The sequence below is a fragment of the Salvelinus fontinalis genome, chromosome 26 (assembly GCF_029448725.1).
Source record: "Salvelinus fontinalis isolate EN_2023a chromosome 26, ASM2944872v1, whole genome shotgun sequence".
Lineage (NCBI taxonomy): Eukaryota > Metazoa > Chordata > Actinopteri > Salmoniformes > Salmonidae > Salvelinus > Salvelinus fontinalis.
The window spans coordinates 13,504,274-13,529,631 of record NC_074690.1 but is presented as its reverse complement, the minus strand read 5'-3'; the positions used below and the strand labels follow the sequence as shown (position 1 = coordinate 13,529,631).

Sequence of the window (25,358 nt, the reverse complement as noted above, 5' to 3'; positions counted from 1 at the left end):
TGTGTTCTAGTGGGTCTGGGCAGGTGTGATGTAGTTAATGGAGATGGAGGTGTGTTCCAGTGGATCTGGGCAGGTGTGATGTAGTTAATGGAGATGGAGGTGTGTTCTAGTGGGTCTGGGCAGGTGTGATGTAGTTAATGGAGATGGAGGTGTGTTCTAGTGGGTCTGGGCAGGTGTGATGTAGTTAATGGAGATGGAGGTGTGTTCTAGTGGGTCTGGGCAGGTGTGATGTAGTTATTGGAGATGGAGGTGTGATGTAGTTAATGGAGATGGAGGTGTGTTCTAGTGGGTCTGGGCAGGTGTGATGTAGTTAATGGAGATGGAGGTGTGTTCTAGTGGGTCTGGGCAGGTGTGATGTAGTTAATGGAGGTGTGTTCTAGTGGGTCTGGACAGGTGTGATGTAGTTAATGGAGGTGTGTTCTAGTGGGTCTGGACAAGTGTGATGTAGTTAATGGAGATGGAGGTGTGTTCTAGTGGGTCTGGGCAGGTGTGGTGTAGTTAATGGAGATGGAGAGTGATGTAGTTAATGGAGGTGTGTTCTAGTGGGTCTGGACAGGTGTGATGTAGTTAATGGAGGTGTGTTCTAGTGGGTCTTGGCAGGTGTGATGTATTTAATGGAGGTGTGTTCTAGTGGGTCTGGGCAGGTGTGATGTAGTTAATGGAGATGGAGGTGTGTTCTAGTGGGTCTGGACAGGTGTGATGTAGTTAATGGAGATGGAGGTGTGTTCTAGTGGGTCTGGGCAGGTGTGATGTAGTTAATGGAGGTGTGTTCTAGTGGGTCTGGGCAGGTGTGATGTAGTTAATGGAGATGGAGGTGTGTTCTAGTGGGTCTGGACAGGTGTGATGTAGTTAATGGAGATGGAGGTGTGTTCTAGTGGGTCTGGACAGGTGTGATGTAGTTAATGGAGATGTGTTCTAGTGGGTCTGGACAGGTGTGATGTAGTTAATGGAGGTGTGTTCTAGTGGGTCTGGGCAGGTGTGATGTATTTAATGGAGGTGTGTTCTAGTGGGTCTGGGCAGGTGTGATGTAGTTAATGGAGATGGAGGTGTGTTCTAGTGGGTCTGGGCAGGTGTGATGTAGTTAATGGAGATGGAGGTGTGTTCTAGTGGGTCTGGGCAGGTGTGATGTAGTTAATGGAGATGGAGGTGTGTTCTAGTGGGTCTGGGCAGGTGTGATGTAGTTAATGGAGATGGAGGTGTGTTCTAGTGGGTCTGGGCAGGTGTGATGTAGTTAATGGAGGTGTGTTCTAGTGGGTCTGGGCAGGTGTGATGTAGTTAATGGAGATGGAGGTGTGTTCTAGTGGGTCTGGGCAGGTGTGATGTAGTTAATGGAGATGGAGGTGTGTTCTAGTGGGTCTGGGCAGGTGTGATGTAGTTAATGGAGATGGAGGTGTGTTCTAGTGGGTCTGGGCAGGTGTGATGTAGTTAATGGAGATGGAGGTGTGTTCTAGTGGGTCTGGGCAGGTGTGATGTAGTTAATGGAGATGGAGGTGTGTTCTAGTGCGTCTGGGCAGGTGTGATGTAGTTAATGGAGATGGAGGTGTGTTCTAGTGGGTCTGGGCAGATGTGATTTAGTTAATGGAGATGGAGGTGTGTTCTAGTGGGTCTGGGCAGGTGTGATGTAGTTAATGGAGGTGTGTTCTAGTGGGTCTGGACAGGTGTGATGTAGTTAATGGAGGTGTGTTCTAGTGGGTCTGGGCAGGTGTGATGTAGTTAATGGAGATGGAGGTGTGTTCTAGTGGGTCTGGACAGGTGTGATGTAGTTAATGGAGGTGTGTTCTAGTGGGTCTGGGCAGGTGTGATGTAGTTAATGGAGATGGAGGTGTGATGTAGTTAATGGAGATGGAGGTGTGTTCTAGTGCGTCTGGGCAGGTGTGATGTAGTTAATGGAGATGGAGGTGTGTTCTAGTGGGTCTGGGCAGATGTGATTTAGTTAATGGAGATGGAGGTGTGTTCTAGTGGGTCTGGGCAGGTGTGATGTAGTTAATGGAGGTGTGTTCTAGTGGGTCTGGACAGGTGTGATGTAGTTAATGGAGGTGTGTTCTAGTGGGTCTGGGCAGGTGTGATGTAGTTAATGGAGATGGAGGTGTGTTCTAGTGGGTCTGGACAGGTGTGGTGTAGTTAATGGAGATGGAGGTGTGATGTAGTTAATGGAGACGGAGGTGTGATGTAGTTAATGGAGGTGTGTTCTAGTGGGTCTGGGCAGGTGTGGTGTATTTAATGGAGGTGTGTTCTAGTGGGTCTGGGCACTGTGATGTAGTTAATGGAGATGGAGGTGTGATGTAGTTAATGGAGATGGAGGTGTGTTCTAGTGGGTCTGGGCAGGTGTGATGTATTTAATGGAGGTGTGTTCTAGTGGGTCTGGGCACTGTGATGTAGTTAATGGAGATGGAGGTGTGTTCTAGTGGGTCTGGGCACTGTGATGTAGTTAATAGAGATGGAGGTGTGTTCTAGTGGGTCTGGGCACTGTGATGTAGTTAATGGAGATGGGGGTGTGTTCTAGTGGGTCTGGACAGGTGTGATGTAATTAATGGAGATGGAGGTGTGTTCTAGTGGGTCTGGACAGGTGTGATGTAGTTAATGGAGGTGTGTTCTAGTGGGTCTGGGCACTGTGATGTAGTTAATGGAGATTGAGGTGTGTTCTAGTGGGTCTGGACAGGTGTGATGTAGTTAATGGAGGTGTGTTCTAGTGGGTCTGGACAGGTGTGATGTAATTAATGGAGATGGAGGTGTGTTCTAGTGGGTCTGGGCAGGTGTGATGTAGTTAATGGAGGTGTGTTTTAGTGGGTCTGGGCAGGTGTGATTTAGTTAATGGAGGTGTGTTCTAGTGGGTCTGGGCAGGTGTGGTGTAGTTAATGGAGATGGAGGTGTGTTCTAGTGGGTCTGGGCAGGTGTGATGTAGTTAATGGAGATGGAGGTGTGTTTTAGTGGGTCTGGGCAGGTGTGATGTAGTTAATGGAGATGGAGGTGTGTTCTAGTGGGTCTGGGCAGGTGTGATGTAGTTAATGGAGATGGAGGTGTGTTCTAGTGGGTCTGGGCAGGTGTGATGTAGTTAATGGAGATGGAGGTGTGTTCTAGTGGGTCTGGGCAGGTGTGATGTAGTTAATGGAGGTGTGTTCTAGTGGGTCTGGGCCGGTGTGATGTAGTTCATGGAGATGGAGGTGTGTTCTAGTGGGTCTGGGCAGTTGTGATGTAGTTAATGGAGATGGAGGTGTGTTCTAGTGGGTCTGGACAGGTGTGATGTAGTTGATGTGTGTATGTTTTGTATTGTTTATAAAATCTAAAACTAAATGGAAAGGAATGCAGTGGCTGTATAGTAACATGCATGACATCAGACCTTCACAGCACCTTATTGGTTTTGGCTGACAGACATTCGGTAGTTGCCCTGTCCCTCCTCCTAATTGGGAAAATGTAGAAAATATTTTGAAGTGGACTTTATGTATTTTGAAAGATGAGACGTTGAGGATTATAATTACATACCGCTTTGATTTCATACAAGACAGCAAACAACAACCGGGAGTCCAAATGTGCACTTCACATTTCCGTATCATTAAAGTCATGTAATTTACAACGTTCACGATCACTATGTGTGATGTACAGTTACTAGATGACATGGTGTCATACCCCGGGTTATTCTACACACAGCAGAATGCACTCAGGTCTCCTTTCTATCCGCACCAAAATTACAATCTGTTTCCACTGAATTGAATTGTGAAAATTTTAACCCTGTAAGATCATATTTTTTATAACTTAGCTACTAGTCTTGTTGGCAATAGAACAAGCTTTCAAATGATGCTTGGCTGACCCAGATTGTGATTTTATAATGGGCCGTTTTTAATTGCGTAAACAACAGTAGTTGTGTGACGGCGGGGATGCAGGTTTGTGTTCTGAACTAAACAACTACAAGTCTGCTGCTTTACTTCCTCTACTGCACAGATAGGAACGCTAAAGAAAAACACCTTCTAGTTGAAGACTCTTCTTTGAGTCATAAAAGTGCATTGAAATATGCACACTTTGGAGAGGTCTGTGTGTGTGTGTATCCACTTGGAGACACCAGTTAGTCCTCTGTCTCAAACCCTTGTCATTCTCTTGTCTTATGTTGCACCTACAACACATTGTCCAGGAATATTCTCATCACGTTACTGAAGGTATCCAGAGGACTTTCAGATGTCGTTAAGGTGGCAGTAAATGTAAAATACACACAAAATCAACAGTGTAATGTTTGGATTCAATCTTGTCAGGTGAACTGTGGTCTAATAATTTTCCCATAATTGCCAAACTTTCCCCTTTCAATTGTTACCATGGTTATGCATGTACTTTCCATATTTCTTCTGTAAGAAACATTTCAATGTATCCCTATCCATATAGTTATAGGGCAATTCCCACCAGTGTAAAGGGTTAAGATCCTAATATACTGTAAGTAGGGGGTGCACAGGAAACGAGTTCTCCATCCTGCAGTTCAAACTGACCTCAAATCTGAACTTAAATGTTCCTTCAGCCGAATACCATGGAGCCTCTGTACTCGACACGGAGCACTTCCCTGTCTGTCTTAGAGAGGGAGGGAGGTAGGAAAGGAGAGAAGAAGAGGATGGAAGAAAAGTGAAACGGGCAGAGAGACTGAAAGGGAGAAAGAGAACGAGGGGAAAAAGAGGCAGAGGGAATACCAGGAATCACCAAGCTGACTGAGCCAACCCATCCAGCAAGCAAGAAAGAGGGGAGGAGAGAGAGAGAGGGAGGAGAGAGAGGGAGGAGAGAGAGGGAGGAGAGAGAGGGAGGAGAGAGAGGGAGGAGAGAGAGGCCGAGCCAGAGTTATTTGCCAGCTTTGCTCAAAACAGAAGGAACAGATCGTCCTTCCAGTGCACACACTGACGTGCTTACACACACATTCATGTGCGCCACAAACAAATACACAAACTCGCTCACTAAAATACCATACCACATATACAGGTACACTCTGTGAGTCATCACGCCGCTGTTCTCCACTTTTCTATCGGCTGGAGCTGGCAGCTCTGAGTGAATCTAGGCGAAAACCAAGTCGCTGCTATTTTTAGCCCCACGATGGTGGGGATGGATAAACGAATGGACAGGAGCTGGGCACACGGAGGAGGGTAGAGAAGAGGGCAGGAACTGGGCAGCATTGGGCTATATCTCAGCCAACTTCGCAAAGCTGCTAGAGAAACTGACAAAGTGACAGTTCCTTTGGATTTATCCTTCTAACAAAGTGACATTTCCTCTGGATTTATCCTTCTCACAAAGTGACAGTTCCTCTGGATTTATCCTTCTCACAAAGTGACAGTTCCTCTGGATTTATCCTTCTGACAAAGTGACAGTTCCTCTGGATTTATCCTTCTGACAAAGTGACAGTTCCTCTTGATTTATCCTTCTCACAAAGTGACAGTTCCTCTGGATTTATCCTTCTGACAAAGTGACAGTTCCTCTGGATTTATCCTTCTGACAAAGTGACAGTTCCTCTGGATTTATCCTTCTCATTTGACCATTTGTTATGTTTCTTTAGATTGTTCCTGTGTTATGCCCCGTGCTGGAATGTAGCCTGGTTACAAGTGCTCAGGAAGTTTTCCCTTTTCCCGGGATTGGGAACGGGATCGTTGGAGCGCTCTCTCAGCATTCCCTCTCCGGGGAATCCTGTTGCTCTGATACTGTCAGGCCACAGAAGCAGGTGTCTCTGAAGATTTAAAAAAATACTCTCTCTCACACAGAATTCGGGATGCGGCGTTTCGACAAACTCAGAATGTCGTTCCCTTTCCTGGCACACTTCCATGTGTACAGAGTAAGCCTACTCGTTTCGTCTCGTTGACAAGTTGTTACGGTGATGTCATTGAATGAATGGGTACGGTTGTGGCTGGTCTGGTCTGGTACCATAAGTAAAGTATTTCTATCAATGTGGAGGAATTTGGGGTGAAGATTAGGTTCTTCAAATGAAAGACTTATGGGTCGCCTATGCTTGAATGGATCTATCCTATGTCCAAAATGTACACATCTCACACGCTGCTCAACCTGTCCACACCCACTGCCTTTTTGATATGTAAGATCACTTAACATTACTAAGCCAGATTTCAGTTGCAATCATGTTTTAGTTAGAAGCCAGACAGCGCTTGGTTGATTTCCTCCTGGAATTAGTTCATATTCTGAATGTAGGTTAGCCTCACTGACCACATTTACATGCTCACAGTATTACGGATAGTAGCTCATATCCCGCTAAAGGTCTTATTCAGGATACGTTGTTTACATGCAGCTTTGATATCCCGCTCATGAGTATCCCTGTATCCATGAATAAACAGAATATTTAGAATGTAATATATGGGTTAAATTGAATAGTTACTGAAATATGGACACTAACTGTTGGTCTATAACCTCTCACATGTAGAGTAATATAATACTGACTGTAGGTCTATAACCTCTCACATGTAGAGTGATATAATACTGACTGTAGGTCTATAACCTCTTACATGTAGAGTAATATAATACTGTAGGTCTATAACCTCTCACATGTAGAGTAATATAATACTGTAGGTCTATAACCTCTCACATGTAGAGTAATATAATACTGACTGTAGGTCTATAACCTCTCACATGTAGAGTAATATAATACTGTAGGTCTATAAACTCTCACATGTAGAGTAATATAATACTAACTGTAGGTCTATAACCTCTCACATGTAGAGTAATATAATACTATAGGTCTATAACCTCTCACATGTAGAGTAATATAATACTGTAGGTCTATAACCTCTCACATGTAGAGTAATATAATACTGTAGGTCTATAACCTCTCACATGTAGAGTAATATAATACTGACTGTAGGTCTATAACCTCTCACATGTAGAGTAATATAATACTTACTGTATGTCCATAACCTCTCACATGTAGAGTAATATAATACTGACTGTAGGTCTATAACCTCTCACATGTAGAGTAATATAATACTTACTGTATGTCCATAACCTCTCACATGTAGAGTAATATAATACTGATTGTAGGTCTATAACCTCTCACATGTAGAGTAATATAATACTATAGGTCTATAACCTCTCACATGTAGAGTAATATAATACTGACTGTAGGTCTATAACCTCTTACATGTAGAGTAATATAATACTGACTGTAGGTCTATAACCTCTCACATGTAGAGTAATATAATACTGACTGTAGGTATATAACCTCTCACATGTAGAGTAATATAATACTGTAGGTCTATAACCTCTCACATGTAGAGTAATATAATACTGACTGTAGGTCTATAACCTCTCACCTGTAGAGTAATATAATACTGTAGGTCTATAACCTCTCACATGTAGAGTAATATAATACTGACTGTAGGTCTATAACCTCTCACCTGTAGAGTAATATAATACTGTTGGTATATAACCTCTCACATGTAGAGTAATATAATACTAACTGTAGGTCTATAACCTCTCACATGCAGAGTAATATAATACTGTAGGTCTATAACCTCTCACATGTAGAGTAATATAATACTGTAGGTCTATAACCTCTCACATGTAGAGTAATATAATACTGTAGGTCTATAACCTCTCACATGTAGAGTAATATAATACTGTAGGTCTATAACCTCTCACATGTAGAGTAATATAATACTAACTGTAGGTCTATAAACTCTCACATGTAGAGTAATATAATACTGACTGTAGGTATATAACCTCTCACATGTAGAGTAATATAATACTGTTGGTCTATAACCTCTCACATGTAGAGTAATATAATACTAACTGTAGGTATATAACCTCTCACATGTAGAGTAATATAATACTGTTGGTCTATAACCTCTCACATGTAGAGTAATATAATACTAGCTGTAGGTCTATAACCTCTCACATGTAGAGTAATATAATACTGTTGGTCTATAACCTCTCACATGTAGAGTAATATAATACTAGCTGTAGGTCTATAACCTCTCACATGTAGAGTAATATAATACTGTTGGTCTATAACCTCTCACATGTAGAGTAATATAATACTTACTGTATGTCCATAACCTCTCACATGTAGAGTAATATAATACTGACTGTAGGTCTATAACCTCTCACATGTAGAGTAATATAATACTGTTGGTCTATAACCTCTCACATGTAGAGTAATATAATACTAGCTGTTGGTCTATAACCTCTCACATGTAGAGTAATATAATACTGTTGGTCTATAACCTCTCACATGTAGAGTAATATAATACTAACTGTAGGTCTATAACCTCTCACATGTAGAGTAATATAACACTAATGCCTGCAAATTATGCATTTCTTGCAGTGAAATTATACAACATTGTCTCGGGAACAGGACTGGAGAAATATGATTCCTTTCTTTCAGGTTCTCTTGAGAAAATGTGAATGTGATGTGTTATCTTTGACACAGTTCTGCAAACAGACAGTATTCCAACCACATAAAATATGTGCCCAAGACACACTAAAGTCTTTTCAGAAACCTGTTTCATTGTATTCTCAGCTTTTTAATTTCCTTAAAACCGGTCAAACGGATCACATTTTGGACATTTTGGACAGGACCAATCTTTCCATTGTTTTGGCAGTTATTGTGTTTTCTCCCCGGTCCCTAAATGCAACAGACAACGTTACCACTGTTTTGGCAGTTATTGTGTTTTCTCCCCGGTCCCTAAATGCAACAGACAACGTTACCACTGTTTAACTAGTTACTAATGCATTCATTCTATCCATGTAAGACATTATTCTGGTGAGCATTTCTTTATTTAGTCTTCTGGGGCAACAAGTTATGACAGAAGAGAAGCTGCATGTATCTAACTATAGTTGACAAACAAATAGACTACCAAATGTCAGAAATTATAATATGGCCTACCAAATGTCAGAAATTATAATATGGCCTACCAAATGTCAGAAATTATAATATGGCCTACCAAATGTCAGAAATTATAATATGGCCTACCAAATGTCTGAAATTATAATATGGCCTACCAAATGTCTGAAATTATAATATGGCCTACCAAATGTCTGAAATTATAATATGGCCTACCAAATGTCAGAAACTATAATACGGCCTACCAAATGTCAGAAATTATAATATGACCTACCAAATGTCAGACATGGTCCCTGTTGTTCTAGTGTAGGCTTAATGTAGATTAGCTGGGATTGCATGAAGCTTGTGGACATATTCTGCTTTCTGATCCAAAGACGGTCAAACGTACAGTATGTGGATTTGTTTGCCAGTTAAAACTATAGCAACTTTTACAGCTGGGTGTTTTTTGAAACAGAGTGAGGCATTATGGACCGGACAACAGGCCAGGATGTTCATGGCTTTCACATTGCTTCACTCACTCATTGCTTCACCAGGATGATCATTGCTACACATTGCGAGGCTGAACCACTGCTCCTCTTATACTTAGACCAGAATACAAACACAGCCTACCCACTAGATGTAGTCTACTAAACACACTAATGAATACCCCCCCCCAAAAAAGAACAGTCTAGACACCTTAAAACGATCTCGTTGTTTCCTTAATTCAGTCTTGAGACGCTCTGACTAACACTTTAAGGCTAACGTTTGTACAAGTGGTCAAGGTAGACCTCCACTGGATCTAGTTGAGGAAAGCACTGCTTGCTTTTACATTGCTTTGTCATTTTTTTGTTGCCTGACTCTGTGCTGAGACAAATAACTTTTGAAGACAACAGGGAGGGTTGTTGAGAGCAGTCCAGGACCTTTTGCAATTCTTCATTCCGCCAAGGGGAAGGAGTTCAGGCCAGAGGCATTTTTCACCAGGAACTTCTTGTAGCACTTCCCACCCCTTTCCATTACTCCAACCCCAGCTCCTTTCTCCCGCCACCTCATTATACAGCACTACACCCAGTAGCTTTCTACAACTACACTTTTGCATCATGGCTACAATGCAAATTCAGTAGACCTTTTGACCTTTTAAAAAGAGACCTCTGACAGTACGTCATGAGTGGAATTCAGACAAAAAAGGCCCTTTGGGGTTGTGGTCTTTTGCTTCAACGAATTCTCTAGGTTTAACGTTGAGTTTTCCCCCCCTGAAATGAGACCCATTAGCCTTTAGACTGAGCACGGGTGAGTCAGTTGAGCCCACTGCGTTCTACTCAGGGGTTCTAGAAGTGGACCAACTCCCGGGTGGCGCAGTGGTCTAGGGCACTGCATCGCAGCGCTAGCTGTGCCACCAGAGACTCTGGGTTCGCGCCCAGGCTCTGTCGCAGCCGGCCGCGACCGGGAGGTCCGTGGGGCGACGCACAATTGGCCTAGCATCGTCTGGGTTAGGGAGGGTTTGGCCGGTAGGGATATCCTTGTCTCATCGCGCTCCAGCGACTCCTGTGACGGGCCGGGCGCAGTGCACGCTAACCAAGGTCGCCAGGTGTACAGTGTTTCCTCCGACACATTGGTGCGGCTGGCTTCCGGGTTGGATGCGCGCTGTGTTAAGAAGCATTGCGGCTAGGTTGGGTTGTGTTTCGGAGGACGCATGGCTTTCGACCTTCGTCTCTCCCGAGCCCGTACGGGAGTTGTAGCGATGAGACAAGATAGTAACTACTAACAATTGGATACCACGAAATTGGGGAGAAAAAGGGGATAAAATTAATAAAAAAATTAAATAGAAGTGGACCAAGCCCAGTTCTACTCAGGGGTTCTAGAAGTGGACCAAGCCCAGTTCTACTCAGGGGTTCTAGAAGTGGACCAAGCCCAGTTCTACTCAGGGGTTCTAGAAGGGGACCAAGCCCAGTTCTACTCAGGGGTTCTAGAAGTGGACCAAGCACAGTTCTACTCAGGGGTTCTAGAAGTGGACCAAGCCCAGTTCTACTCAGGGGTTCTAGAAGGGGACCAAGCCCAGTTCTACTCAGGGGTTCTAGAAGTGGACCAAGCCCAGTTCTACTCAGGGGTTCTAGAAGTGGACCAAGCTCAGTTCTACTCAGGGGTTCTAGAAGTGGACCAAGCCCAGTTCTACTCAGGGGTTCTAGAAGTGGACCAAGCCCAGTTCTACTCAGGGGTTCTAGAAGTGGACCAAGCCCAGTTCTACTCAGGGGTTCTAGAAGTGGACCAAGCCCAGTTCTACTCAGGGGTTCTAGAAGTGGACCAAGCCCAGTTCTACTCAGGGGTTCTAGAAGTGGACCAAGCCCAGTTCTACTCAGGGGTTCTAGAAGTGGACCAAGCCCAGTTCTACTCAGGGGTTCTAGAAGTGGACCAAGCCCAGTTCTACTCAGGGGTTCTAGAAGGGGACCAAGCTCAGTTCTACTCAGGGGTTCTAGAAGGGGACCAAGCTCAGTTCTACTCAGGGGTTCTAGAAGGGGACCAAGCTCAGTTCTACTCAGGGGTTCTAGAAGGGGACCAAGCTCAGTTCTACTCAGGGGTTCTAGAAGTGGACCAAGCTCAGTTCTACTCAGGGGTTCTAGAAGTGGACCAAGCCCAGTTCTACTCAGGGGTTCTAGAAGTGGACCAAGCCCAGTTCTACTCAGGGGTTCTAGAAGTGGACCAAGCCCAGTTCTACTCAGGGGTTCTAGAAGTGGACCAAGCCCAGTTCTACTCAGGGGTTCTAGAAGTGGACCAAGCCCAGTTCTACTCAGGGGTTCTAGAAGTGGACCAAGCCCAGTTCTACTCAGGGGTTCTAGAAGTGGACCAAGCCCAGTTCTACTCAGGGGTTCTAGAAGTGGACCAAGCCCAGTTCTACTCAGGGGTTCTAGAAGTGGACCAAGCCCAGTTCTACTCAGGGGTTCTAGAAGTGGACCAAGCCCAGTTCTACTCAGGGGTTCTAGAAGTGGACCAAGCCCAGTTCTACTCAGGGGTTCTAGAAGTGAACCAAGCCCAGTTCTACTCAGGGGTTCTAGAAGGGGACCAAGCCCAGTTCTACTCAGGGGTTCTAGAAGTGGACCAAGCCCAGGTGCCAGACCACTAAGAGCTGACAGATTACAAAGTGCTACTCGGGAATATTGAGACAGGAATATTACTGCATTGTGACCTAGATTTATGTGCTTGTGGTGGATTCGAATCAGGATGCAAACATCTGGCGTAACCATTTGGGAGTAGTATAACAGTAACTCAATTTGAATCTCAAATTGTGTAATGTCTTAAGCAAAATAGAAGTAATCTCTTCTCATGTCATATCATTTGAGTTATAGGCTATGGGTCTATCTTGCTAGTCAGTGAAAGGTTTTTGAACTTGGTCATAAAGATCTGTGTGTGTGCATGTGTGCAGGTACACACACAGACATCTGAAGTACTAGTCAAGCGTCTTCCTGTCTCTGTCTCTGTCGCTCTCTCTCTCATATCCGAAGTACTAGTCAAGCGTCTCTCTCTCATATCCGAAGTACTAGTCAAGCGTCTCTCTCTCATATCTGAAGTACTAGTCAAGTGTCTCTCATATCCGAAGTACTAGTCAAGCGTCTCTCTCTCATATCTGAAGTACTAGTCAAGCGTCTCTCTCTCTCATATCTGAAGTACTAGTCAAGCGTCTCTCTCTCTCATATCTGAAGTACTAGTCAAGCGTCTCTCTCTCTCATATCCGAAGTACTAGTCAAGCGTCTCTCTCTCTCATATCTGAAGAACTAGTCAAGTGTCTCTCTCTCTCATATCTGAAGTACTAGTCAAGCGACTTCCTGCCTCTCTCTCTCTCTCATATCTGAAGTACTAGTCAAGCGTCTCTCTCTCTCATATCTGAAGTACTAGTCAAGCGACTTCCTGCCTCTCTCTCTCTCTCATATCTGAAGTACTAGTCAAGCGTCTCTCTCTCTCATATCTGAAGTACTAGTCAAGCGACTTCCAGCCTCTCTCTCTCTCTCTCTCTCTCTATCTATATTGTCTCTCTTTCAGAGGCTCTGTCTCTTTCTCTCTCTCAGAACTAGATAGTTGGATAATTGAAAGCAGCACTTCAAATCCAATAGAGAAGAAGGCAGCCGGACATGTTTGACAGAAGTCAAAAGAACTCTGTGTCCTGATGACAGTTGTTTGACATATAGGCTAGGCTATCAAACAAGAGCACACAGCACTTCATACTGCCCTCTACACAGGGTATGGTTGAGAATGAGGAAAACGGTCTGGCTGCATTGTCTGTTTGAATAGATTGTCTGCTTGGATACATTGTCTGTTTGGATACATTGTCTGTTTGGATACATTGACTGTTTGAATAGATTGTCTGCTTGGATACATTGTCTGCTTGGATACATTGTCTGCTTGGATACATTGTCTGATTGGATACATTGTCTGTTTGGATACATTGACTGCTTGGATACATTGACTGCTTGGATACATTGTCTGCTTGGATACATTGTCTGATTGGATACATTGTCTGTTTGGATACATTGACTGCTTGGATACATTGTCTGCTTGGATACATTGTCTGCTTGGATACATTGTCTGTTTGGATACATTGTCTGCTTGGATACATTGTCTGTTTGGATACATTGTCTGTTTGGATACATTGACTGCTTGGATACATTGTCTGTTTGGATACATTGTCTGCTTGGATACATTGTCTGTTTGGATACATTGTCTGCTTGGATACATTGTCTGTTTGGATACATTGTCTGCTTGGATACATTGTCTGTTTGGATACATTGTCTGTGTATCATCTGGATACCAGATGTGCTTTGTACTGTCTGGCTACGGATGTCTGTCTGGCTGCGGATGTCTGTCTGGCTACTGATGTCTGTCTGGCTACGGGTGTCTGTCTGGCTACGGGTGTCTGTCTGGCTACGGGTGTCTGTCTGGCTACGGGTGTCTGTCTGGCTACGGATGTCTGTCTGGCTACGGATGTCTGTCTGGCTACGGGTGTCTGTCTGGCTACGGGTGTCTGTCTGGCTACGGGTGTCTGTCTGGCTACGGATGTCTGTCTGGCTACGGGTGTCTGTCTGGCTACGGGTGTCTGTCTGGCTACGGATGTCTGTCTGGCTACGGATGTCTGTCTGGCTACGGATGTCTGTCTGGCTACGGATGTCTGTCTGGCTACGGATGTCTGTCTGGCTACGGATGTCTGTCTGGCTACGGATGTCTGTCTGGCTACGGATGTCTGTCTGGCTACGGATGTCTGTCTGGCTACGGATGTCTGTCTGGCTACTGATGTCTGTCTGGCTACTGATGTCTGTCTGGCTACTGATGTCTGTCTGGCTACGGATGTCCGGCTACTGATGTCTGTCTGGCTACGGATGTCCGGCTACGGATGTCCGGCTACTGATGTCTGTCTGGCTACGGATGTCCGGTTACTGATGTCTGTCTGGCTACGGATGTCTGGCTACGGATGTCTGGCTACGGATGTCTGGCTACGGATGTCTGGCTACGGATGTCCGGCTACGGATGTCCGGCTACGGATGTCCGGCTACGGATGTCTGTCTGGCTACGGATGTCTGTCTGGCTACGGATGTCCGGCTACTGATGTCTGTCTGGCTACGGATGTCCGGCTACGGATGTCTGTCTGGCTACGGATGTCTGTCTGGCTACGGATGTCCGGCTACTGATGTCTGTCTGGCTACGGATGTCCGGCTACGGATGTCCGGCTACGGATGTCCGGCTACGGATGTCTGTCTGGCTACGGATGTCCGGCTACTGATGTCTGTTCGGCTACTGATGTCTGTCCGGCTACGGATGTCCGGCTACTGATGTCTGTCTGGCTACGGATGTCCGGCTACTGATGTCTGTCTGGCTACGGATGTCTGGCTACGGATGTCTGGCTACGGATGTCCGGCTACGGATGTCTGTCTGGCTACGGATGTCTGTCTGGCTACGGATGTCTGTCTGGCTACGGATGTCTGTCTGGCTACGGATGTCTGTCTGGCTACAGATGTCTGTCTGGCTACTGATGTCTGTCTGGCTACTGATGTCTGTCTGGCTACTGATGTCTGTCTGGCTACTGATGTCTGTCTGGCTACTGATGTCTGTCTGGCTACGGATGTCCGGCTACTGATGTCTGTCTGGCTACGGATGTCTGGCTACTGATGTCTGTCTGGCTACGGATGTCCGGCTACGGATGTCTGTCTGGCTACGGATGTCTGGCTACGGATGTCTGGCTACGGATGTCCGGCTACGGATGTCCGGCTACGGATGTCTGTCTGGCTACGGATGTCCGGCTACTGATGTCTGTCTGGCTACGGATGTCCGGCTACGGATGTCCGGCTACTGATGTCTGTCTGGCTACGGATGTCCGGCTACGGATGTCTGTCTGGCTACGGATGTCCGGCTACTGATGTCTGTCTGGCTACGGATGTCCGGCTACTGATGTCTACTTACTGATCTATGACAGTGCCAGTGTATTCTCGGGGGAGGAACGGGTGTGGTAATTTGCTATGTCTGTGAAGCGGTTGTGCTTTTTTGGTTTTGTATAGATGCTGTGTGCTTGTCATTATTTAAACCCAGTTTCTCCTATGTGTTATTCAGAAGCTGGGCCGTAGCATGCAGTCTGAGGAGGGCACAGAATGGCTCCTGGAGCTGCTGATGGAGGTGCAGCTGCAGCAGTACCTTTTGCGTATCCGTGACGACCTTAACGTGACGCTCATCTCCCACTTCGACTACGTCAAGAACGAGGACCTGGAGAAGATCGGAATGGGGCGGCCCGGTGAGTTGTTATAGTGGGGATGGTTTTGACTTTTGGCTGTGAGAGTTACATTTTTCATTGGTCGCATTGGTGAGCTGCACATTCTACCTGGTCACCTCAATCAAAACGTCCTGTTTTTTGGGGCCGGATAAAACCATTAATTTGTTACAGTAAAGTGCGCTATCCTCATGATTCCTGTTGTAAGTGTCAGCCTGTTTTTCTGGGGCCGGCTGCTGTAATGAGGCTCTCTCTCCTTCCTGAGCCCCTCTTATTTCTCAACGATCGTTATTGAGCTCAAAGCACATTGTTTTTTACATTCAAGATATCTGATATGGCTTTGAAATACGGAACGCCCGAAATTGCACAACGGCCATCCGCGAGTGCACTTGGCCACATTGCAAAAATAATTTGAGGGGGGAGACATTACTTTTTCTGTTAGATTAGTACATGGTTAGGTGTTATGTTTTAGTGGTTAGAGCATTGGGTCAGTAACTGAAAGTTTGCTGGATTGAATCCCTAAGCTGACAAGGTAAAAATCTGTCGTTCTGCCCCTGAGCAAGGCAGTTCCCCGGGCACTGAAGACGTGGATGTGACATTTTTTTTGGGGGGGGGGGGGGGGGGGACATTAATTTTTTGAGGAAGTGTATACTGGCTGTGTGGTTGCTACAGGGACAAACAGAAAAATTGCTGAGTTCTGCTCAGGAGCAAACCTGAACCTAGTATACGGGTGCCTTAAGCCAGTCTGACAGGCGTGCGACCTTATGCACATTAATGAGAGTGAAAAAAAATAAACCCTAGTCTTTAGCTCTTATTTTCTCTCCCATTTTTCACGCTCTAAGCCCCCCTCTCAACTCCTCTCTCCCTTTCTCGCTCTCTCTCCTCTCCCTTTCTCGCTCTCTCTCCTCTCCTCTCTCCCTTTCTCGCTCTCTCTCCTCTCCTCTCTCCCTTTCTCGCTCGCTCTCAACTCCTCTCTCCCTTTCTCGCTCTCTCTCCTCTCCTCTCTCCCTTTCTCGCTCGCTCTCCTCTCTCCCTTTCTCGCTCGCTCTCCTCTCCTCTCTCCCTTTCTCGCTCGCTCTCCTCTCCTCTCCCCCTTTCTCGCTCGCTCTCCTCTCCTCTCTCCCTTTCTCGCTCGCTCTCAACTCCTCTCTCCCTTTCTCGCTCTCTCTCCTCTCCTCTCTCCCTTTCTCGCTCGCTCTCCTCTCTCCCTTTCTCGCTCGCTCTCCTCTCCTCTCCCCCTTTCTCGCTCGCTCTCCTCTCCTCTCTCCCTTTCTCGCTCGCTCTCCTCTCCTCTCTCCCTTTCTCGCTCTCTCTCCTCTCCTCTCTCCCTTTCTCGCTCGCTCTCAACTCCTCTCTCCCTTTCTCGCTCTCTCTCCTCTCCTCTCTCCCTTTCTCGCTCGCTCTCCTCTCTCCCTTTCTCGCTCGCTCTCCTCTCCTCTCTCCCTTTCTCGCTCGCTCTCCTCTCCTCTCCCCCTTTCTCGCTCGCTCTCCTCTCCTCTCTCCCTTTCTCGCTCGCTCTCAACTCCTCTCTCCCTTTCTCGCTCTCTCTCCTCTCCTCTCTCCCTTTCTCGCTCGCTCTCCTCTCTCCCTTTCTCGCTCGCTCTCCTCTCCTCTCTCCCTTTCTCGCTCGCTCTCCTCTCCTCTCCCCCTTTCTCGCTCGCTCTCCTCTCCTCTCTCCCTTTCTCGCTCGCTCTCAACTCCTCTCTCCCTTTCTCGCTCTCTCTCCTCTCCTCTCTCCCTTTCTCGCTCGCTCTCCTCTCTCCCTTTCTCGCTCTCTCTCCTCTCCTCTCTCCCTTTCTCGCTCTCTCTCCTCTCCTCTCTCTCTTTCTCCTCTTCCTCGAGCACACTCCTTTTTTCTTTATTTCTCTTGAAACTACTAGCAGCTAACTTTATTGAAGAACATTTTACTCACCATGACTGAGAGATGTGGTTGTCCCACCTGGCTATGACTGAGAGATGTGGTTGTCCCACCTGGCTATGACTGAGAGATGTGGTTGTCCCACCTGGCTATGACTGAGAGATGTGGTTGTCCCACCTGGCTATGACTGAGAGATGTGGTTGTCCCACCTGGCTATGACTGAGAGATGTGGTTGTCCCACCTCACTGTAACTGAGAGATGTGGTTGTCTCACCTCACTATGACTGAGAGATGTGGTTGTCCCACCTGGCTATGACTGAGAGATGTGGTTGTCCCACCTGGCTATGACTGAGAGATGTGGTTGTCCCACCTGGCTATGACTGAGATGTGGTTGTCACACCTGGCTATGACTGAGATATGTGGTTGTCCCACCTCACTGTGACTGAGATATGTGGTTGTCCCACCTCACTGTGACTGAGAGATGTGGTTGTCCCACCTCACTGTGACTGAGATATGTGGTTGTCCCACCTCACTGTGACTGAGATATGTGGTTGTCCCACCTGGCTATGACTGAGATATGTGGTTGTCCCACCTCACTATGACTGAGAGATGTGGTTGTCCCACCTCACTATGACTGAGATATGTGATTGTCCCACCTCAATGTGACTGAGATATGTGGTTGTCTCACCTCACTGTGACTGAGATGTGGTTGTCTCACCCCACTATGACTGAGATGTGGTTGTCCCACCTCACTATGACTGAGATATGTGGTTGTCCCACCTAGCTATCTTAAAAGGGGATACTTTGGGATTTTGTCTACTTCCTCAGAGTCAGATAAACTTGCTAACTAGCGTTAGCGCAATAGGAAGGAAGTTGCTAACTAGCGTTAGTGCAATAGCTAACTAGCGTTAGCGCAATGAATGGAAGTCTATGGGTATCTGCTAGCACTTCTAGTCATTGTGCTAATGCTAGTTAGCATTGGCTCGCAAAACTACCTCTAACTTCCTTCATACTGGACACCGAGACATAAACATTTTATCCACAAGTTCATCTGACTCTGGGGAAGTAGATAAATGGCATCATTGCTAAAATCCCAAAGTATTCCTTTAAGAAGAATGCACTAACTGTAAGTCATTCTGGATACGTGTAAATTAATTAAGCTAAATTAATCAAATGTAAATGCTTTTCTGATGTTTCAAGTCCACCAACTCTCCTCCCAGAGGGCTACCCCCCTGGTGGGCAGCGGTGCCCAACTCTCCTCCCACAGGGCTACCCTTGGTTAGCTGAATCGGATGAGTTGCCAGGACCTTGGTTAGCTGAATCGGATGAGTTGCCAGGACCTTGATTCGCTGAATCGGATGAGTTGCCAGGACCTTGATTCGCTGAATCGGATGCGTTGCCAGGGCCTTGATTCGCTGAATCGGATGAGTTGCCAGGACCTTGATTCGCTGAATCGGATGAGTTGCCAGGACCTTGATTCGCTGATTCGGATGAGTTGCCAGGACCTTGATTCGCTGAATCGGATGAGTTGCCAGGACCTTGATTCGCTGAATCGGATGAGTTGCAGGACCTTGATTCGCTGAATCGGATGAGTTGCCAGGACCTTGATTCGCTGATTCGGATGAGTTGCCAGGACCTTGATTCGCTGATTCGGATGAGTTGCCAGGACCTTGATTCGCTGAATCGGATGAGTTACCAGGACCATGGTAGTTGAATCGGAAGAGTTGCCAGGACTTTGGTAGTTGAATCGGAGGAGTTGCCAGGACCTTGATTCGCTGAATCGGATGAGTTACCAGGACCGTGGTAGTTGAATCGGAGGAGTTGCCAGGACTGTGGTAGTTGAATCGGAGGAGTTGCCAGGACCTTGGTAGTTGAATCGGAGGAGTTGCCAGGACCTTTGTAGTTGAATCGGAGGAGTTGCCAGGACCTTTGTAGTTGAATCGGAGGAGTTGCCAGGACCTTTGTAGTTGAATCGGAGGAGTTGCCAGGACCTTGGTAGTTGAATCGGAGGAGTTGCCAGGACCTTGGTAGTTGAATCGGAGGAGTTGCTAGGACCTTGGTAGTTGAATCGGAGGAGTTGCCAGGACCTTTGTAGTTGAATCGGAGGAGTTGCCAGGACCTTTGTAGTTGAATCGGAGGAGTTGCCAGGACCTTTGTAGTTGAATCGGAGGAGTTGCCAGGACCTTTGTAGTTGAATCGGGGGAGTTGCCAGGACCTTTGTAGTTGAATCGGAGGAGTTGCCAGGACCTTTGTAGTTGAATCGGAGGAGTTGCCAGGACCTTTGTAGTTGAATCGGAGGAGTTGCCAGGACCTTTGTAGTTGAATCGGAGGAGTTGCCAGGACCTTTGTAGTTGAATCGGAGGAGTTGCCAGGACCTTGGTAGTTGAATCGGAGGAGTTGCCAGGACCTTGGTAGTTGAATCGGATGACTTATCACATGCCTTAGGGTTTCTCATTCTTGGTCTGCATAGTCAGTGACATTCTCTCCCTCTCGTGTGCTCTCTTTGTGTCTGTCTCTCTGTCTCTGTCTCTCTCTCTCCTCTCTCTCTGTCTCTCTGTCTCTCTCTCTCTCTGTCTCTCTCTCTCTCTGTCTCCTCTCTCTCTCTTCTCTGTCTCTCTCTCTGTCTCTCTTCTCTCTGTCTCTCGATGGTGTCGCTGCAGGGCAGAGACGGCTGTGGGAGGCAGTCAAGAGGAGGAAAGCCATGTGCAAGCGCAAGTCCTGGATGAGCAAGGTACATTACACAAACTCATGCATATCCGTACCATGCATACTGATGTATTGGAACCGTTGCATGATTCACTATCTCTTCTAAAATAACTTTAAAAACATTTAAAATAAAACATTTGGTGTTAACCCGTGTATTTGTTTGAATTACAACTGCACAGGACCCCCCCCCCCCCCAAAAAAATGTGGCAGAAATGTTGATTTTTAACTTCAAAATGGAATGGACAAAAATATTCAAAATTATTCCAAAATTCCCCAGACAGTTAGGTGTACAGTTCAGAGTTGTGTGATGGTCTACCGTCTTCACTGTTGAATGAACCTCCCATACCTTTATTTACAACTCCGACTCAATACAGAGACCTACACAGACTGAAGAACAGACTCATTGATACACACCACAGACTGAAGAACAGACTCATTGATACACACCACACCACAGACTGAAGAACAGACTCATTGATACACACCACACCACAGACTGAAGAACAGACTCATTGATACACACCACACCACAGACTGAAGAACAGACTCATTGATACACACCACACCACAGACTGAAGAACAGACTCATTGATACACACCACACCACAGACTGAAGAACAGACTCATTGATACACACCACACCACAGACTGAAGAACAGGGACATTGATACACACCACAGACTGAAGAACAGACCCATTAATACACACCACAGACTGAAGAACAGGGACATTGATACACACCACACTGCAGAGACATACACCCTGCCTTTTGTATGTCTCTCACGCTATTTTGAATGTACAACTAAGGTCAAAGTCATACAATAGGTTTATTCGGTCCACCTATCTAGTACCGGGTCGGAACCCCCTTTGCCTCCAGAACAGTCTGAATTCTTCAGAGCATGGATTCTATAAGGTGTGGCATTCAAACGTTGCTCAGTTGGTATCAAAGGACCTAACGTGTGCCAGGAAATCATTCCCCACACCATTACACCATCGCCAACATCCTGTACCGTTGGCGCCAGGCAGGATGGAGCCATGGACTAATGCTGCTTACACCAAATCCTGACTCTGCCGTCAGCATGAGGCAACAGGAACCGGGATATCTTTGGACCAGCCAATGTTTTTCCACTCCTCAGTTGTCCAGTGTTGGTGATGGCGTGTCCAGTGTTGGTGATGGCGTGTCCAGTGTTGGTGATGGCGTGTCCAGTGTTGGTGATGGCGTGTCCAGTGTTGGTGATGGCGTGTCCAGTGTTGGTGATGGCGTGTCCAGTGTTGGTGATGGCGTGCCCAGTGTTGGTGATGGCGTGTCCAGTGTTGGTGATGGCGTGTCCAGTGTTGGTGATGGCGTTTCCAGTGTTGGTGATGGCGTGTCCAGTGTTGGTGATGGCGTTTCCAGTGTTGGTGATGGCAGGTCCAGTGTTGGTGATGGCGTTTCCAGTGTTGGTGATGGCGTGTCCAGTGTTGGTGATGGCGTGTCCAGTGTTGGTGATGGCGTGTCCAGTGTTGGTGATGGCGTGTCCAGTGTTGGTGATGGCGTTTCCAGTGTTGGTGATGGCGTTTCCAGTGTTGGTGATGGCGTGTCCAGTGTTGGTGATGGCGTGCCCAGTGTTGGTGATGGCGTGTCCAGTGATGGTGATGGCGTGTCCAGTGTTGGTGATGGCGTGTCCAGTGTTGGTGATGGCGTTTCCAGTGTTGGTGATGGCGTTTCCAGTGTTGGTGATGGCGTGTCCAGTGTTGGTGATGGCGTTTCCAGTGTTGGTGATGGCGTTTCCAGTGTTGGTGATGGCGTTTCCAGTGTTGGTGATGGCGTGTCCAGTGTTGGTGATGGCGTGTCCAGTGTTGGTGATGGCGTTTCCAGTGTTGGTGATGGCGTGTCCAGTGTTGGTGATGGCGTGTCCAGTGTTGGTGATGGCGTTTCCAGTGTTGGTGATGGCGTGCCCAGTGTTGGTGATGGCGTGCCCAGTGTTGGTGATGGCGTGCCCAGTGTTGGTGATGGCGTGTCCAGTGTTGGTGATGGCGTGTCCAGTGTTGGTGATGGCGTGTCCAGTGTTGGTGATGGCGTGTCCAGTGTTGGTGATGGCGTGCCCAGTGTTGGTGATGGCGTGTCCAGTGTTGGTGATGGCGTGTCCAGTGTTGGTGATGGCGTGTCCAGTGTTGGTGATGGCGTGTCCAGTGTTGGTGATGGCGTGCCCAGTGTTGGTGATGGCGTGCCCAGTGTTGGTGATGGCGTGTCCAGTGTTGGTGATGGCGTGTCCAGTGTTGGTGATGGCGTGTCCAGTGTTGGTGATGGCGTGCCCAGTGTTGGTGATGGCGTGCCCAGTGTTGGTGATGGCGTTTCCAGTGTTGGTGATGGCGTGCCCAGTGTTGGTGATGGCGTGCCCAGTGTTGGTGATGGCGTGCCCAGTGTTGGTGATGGCGTGCCCAGTGTTGGTGATGGCGTGCCCAGTGTTGGTGATGGCGTGTCCAGTGTTGGTGATGGCGTGTCCAGTGTTGGTGATGGCGTGTCCAGTGTTGGTGATGGCGTTTCCAGTGTTGGTGATGGCGTGTCCAGTGTTGGTGATGGCGTGCCCAGTGTTGGTGATGGCGTGCTCACTGGAGCTGCTTCTTCTTGTTTTTAGCTGATAAGAGTGGAACCCGGTGTGGTCGTCTGTTGCAATAGTCCGTCCTTGACAAGGACTGACGAGTTGTGAGTTCAGAGATGCCGTTCTGTACACCACTGTTGTACTGGGACATTATTTGCCTGTTTGTTGCCCGCCTGTTAGCTTGCAGGACTCTTGCCGTTCTCCTTCCACCTCTCATCAACAAGCTGTTTTCACCATAGGACTGCCGCTGACTGGATGGTTTTAGTTTGTTGCACCATTCTCTGTAAACCGTAGACACTGTTGCAGGTGAAAAGCCCAGGAGGACGTCCGTTTCTGAGCTACTGTAACCGGCGCCCCTGGTCCCTGACGATCCTACCACGCTCAAACTCTTTCCGCCCATTGCAACGTTCAGTCGAAACAGTAACTGGTTGCCTGTCTGCCTGATTTATACAGCAAGCCACGGCCACGTGACTCACTGTCTGTAGGAGCGAACCATTTGCGTGAACGGGGTGATGTACTTCATCAACTGGCCGCTGAGTGTATATATATATATCTTAATGGTGAACATTATATTCTCACAGCTAAGTACTGTTGTCTGTTTCATACAGGTCAGATACCTCCTGCACTACAGCACCCAGAGACTCATTTACATAATGTAGTGAGAGTTGGGTCTTTTCATTCATCTTCTATTAATGACGTATCTCTTTTCTCGTCTTTCTCCAGGTGTTCAGCGGGAAGCGGCCGGACGGCGGGGACTTCCAGCAGGCGGCCCCCACCTCCTCCTTCCGCAAGCTGTCCCCTACGCCGCCCCCCCAGCAGCAGGCACTCAGCTGTCTGATCAGTGAGAAGGACCTGGTCCTCTTCCAGAAGCTGGGCGAAGGCTCCTTCGGCGTGGTCAAAAGGGGCGAGTGGTTCACGCCCGCTGGGAAAGTGGTGAGACGGGGTGGGTTCTGTCTGTGTATGGGGGGGTACTGTGTCTGTCTGTCTCTCTGTGTGTGTGTGGGGGGGGTACTGTGTATCTGTCTCTATGTGTGCTGGCGGGGTACTGTGTCTTGTCTGTCTGGGTGTGTGGGGGGGTATTGTGTCTCTGTCTGGGTGTGTGTGTGGGGGGGGTACTGTGTCTGTATCTCTGTCTGTCTGTGTGTGTGTGTGTGGGGGGGGGGGTACTCTGTCTGTCTGTGTGTGTGTGTGGGGGGGGGGGGGGGGGGGGTACTGTGTCTGTCTGTCTGGGTGTGTGGGGGGGATACTGTCTGTCTGGGTGTGTGGGGGGGGGGGTACTGTGTCTGTCTATGTGTGTGGGGGGGATACTGTCTCTGTGTGTGTGTGTGTGGGGGGGGGGGGGGGGGGGTACTGTGTCTGTCTATGTGTGTGTGTGTGGGGGGGGGGGGGGTACTGTGCTGTATCTCTGTCTGTCTGTGTGTGTGTGTGTGTGGGGGGGGGGTACTCTGTCTGTCTGTCTGTCTGCCTGTGTGTGTGTGGGGGGGGGGGGGGGGTACTGTGTCTGTCTGTCTGGGTGTGTGGGGGGGGGGATACTGTCTCTGTCTGTGTGTGTGGGGGGGGGCGGGACTGTGTCTGTCTGTGTGTGTGGGGGGGGATACTGTCTGTCTGTGTGTGTGTGTGGGGGGGGGGGGGTACTGTGTCTGTCTATGTGTGTGGGGGGATACTGTCTCTGTCTGTGTGTGTGGGGGGGGGGGGACTGTGTCTGTCTGTGTGTGTGTGTGGGGGGGGGGTACTGTGTCTGTCTATGTGTGTGGGGGGGATACTGTCTCTGTCTCCGTGTGTGTGTGTGTGTGTGTGTGTGTGTGGGGGGGGGGGGGGGGGGGGGGGGGATACTGTCTCTGTGTGTGTGGGGGGGATACTGTCTCTGTCTGTCTGTGTGGGGGGGGGGGATACTGTCTCTGTGTGTGTGGGGGGGATACTGTCTCTGTCTGTCTGTGTGTGTGTGTGGGGGGGGGGGATACTGTCTCTGTCTGTGTGTGTGGCGGGTGATGGGATGGGTTTTGGTCTAAATCTTACCCTCTATAGGTTCCCGTTTAGAAAACAGGGTCCCATCTAGACAACACATCTAATTCAGCTGATCAATAATCGTAATCAGGGAAGAGAGAATACCATCGCCCCTCCCCCATTTTGTTTTTTACGTCTTGTGTTTTTGGACCGTGGGTGAAACAGAGCCACTGTAGACCTAGTCAATGAGAAGTGTTACTCCGGCCGCACAGGCAGCACCTGTTTTTACGCTTCAGTTGTTTCACACATGCTTATGGAACGTTTGTGGTAAAGTTTCACAATAAGGTGTCAGAATAGAAAGAGGAACAGAGGGAGAAGGAGTAGGGAGTTCCTCGTGATCACCCTGGGGAACAGTATCAGTGGCTTCAAAGTTGAAACCATGACAACATGGAAAAATGACCAAAAACACTCTCTCTCCAACATCTGTTTTGGTCAAAGCCTTGACCACTAGCCCCTATAGACTTGACCTCGAGGGAGCGAGGGAGTGATGGAGAAAGAGAGAATCTTGTCCAAACACTCTCCAGAAGTGACCGAGTGACCACACACACACACACACACACACACACACACACACACACACACACACACACACACACACACACACACACACACACACACACACACACACACACAAAGACACAGTACATACACACAGTGACCCCAACATGGCCAGATGGGACCAGTAAAG

General features: G+C 47.7%; 1 protein-coding gene across 3 annotated transcripts in view; it reads left to right on the top strand.

The window, feature by feature from the left end:
• Window positions 1-25,358, top strand: part of LOC129823663 (activated CDC42 kinase 1-like) — a 158,029-nt gene that overhangs the window by 60,721 nt on the left and 71,950 nt on the right. For 2 of the 3 annotated variants that reach the window (XM_055882555.1, XM_055882552.1), the window contains 3 exons: window positions 15,368-15,545; window positions 20,039-20,109; window positions 23,390-23,599. In XM_055882555.1, coding sequence (XP_055738530.1) covers window positions 15,383-15,545; window positions 20,039-20,109; window positions 23,390-23,599 — 444 coding nt within the window. In that variant the 5' untranslated portion in view covers window positions 15,368-15,382. Of the gene's footprint in view, window positions 1-4,797; window positions 5,789-15,367; window positions 15,546-20,038; window positions 20,110-23,389; window positions 23,600-25,358 lie in introns of those variants that run through there. The other variant, XM_055882553.1, reaches the window with a different exon arrangement.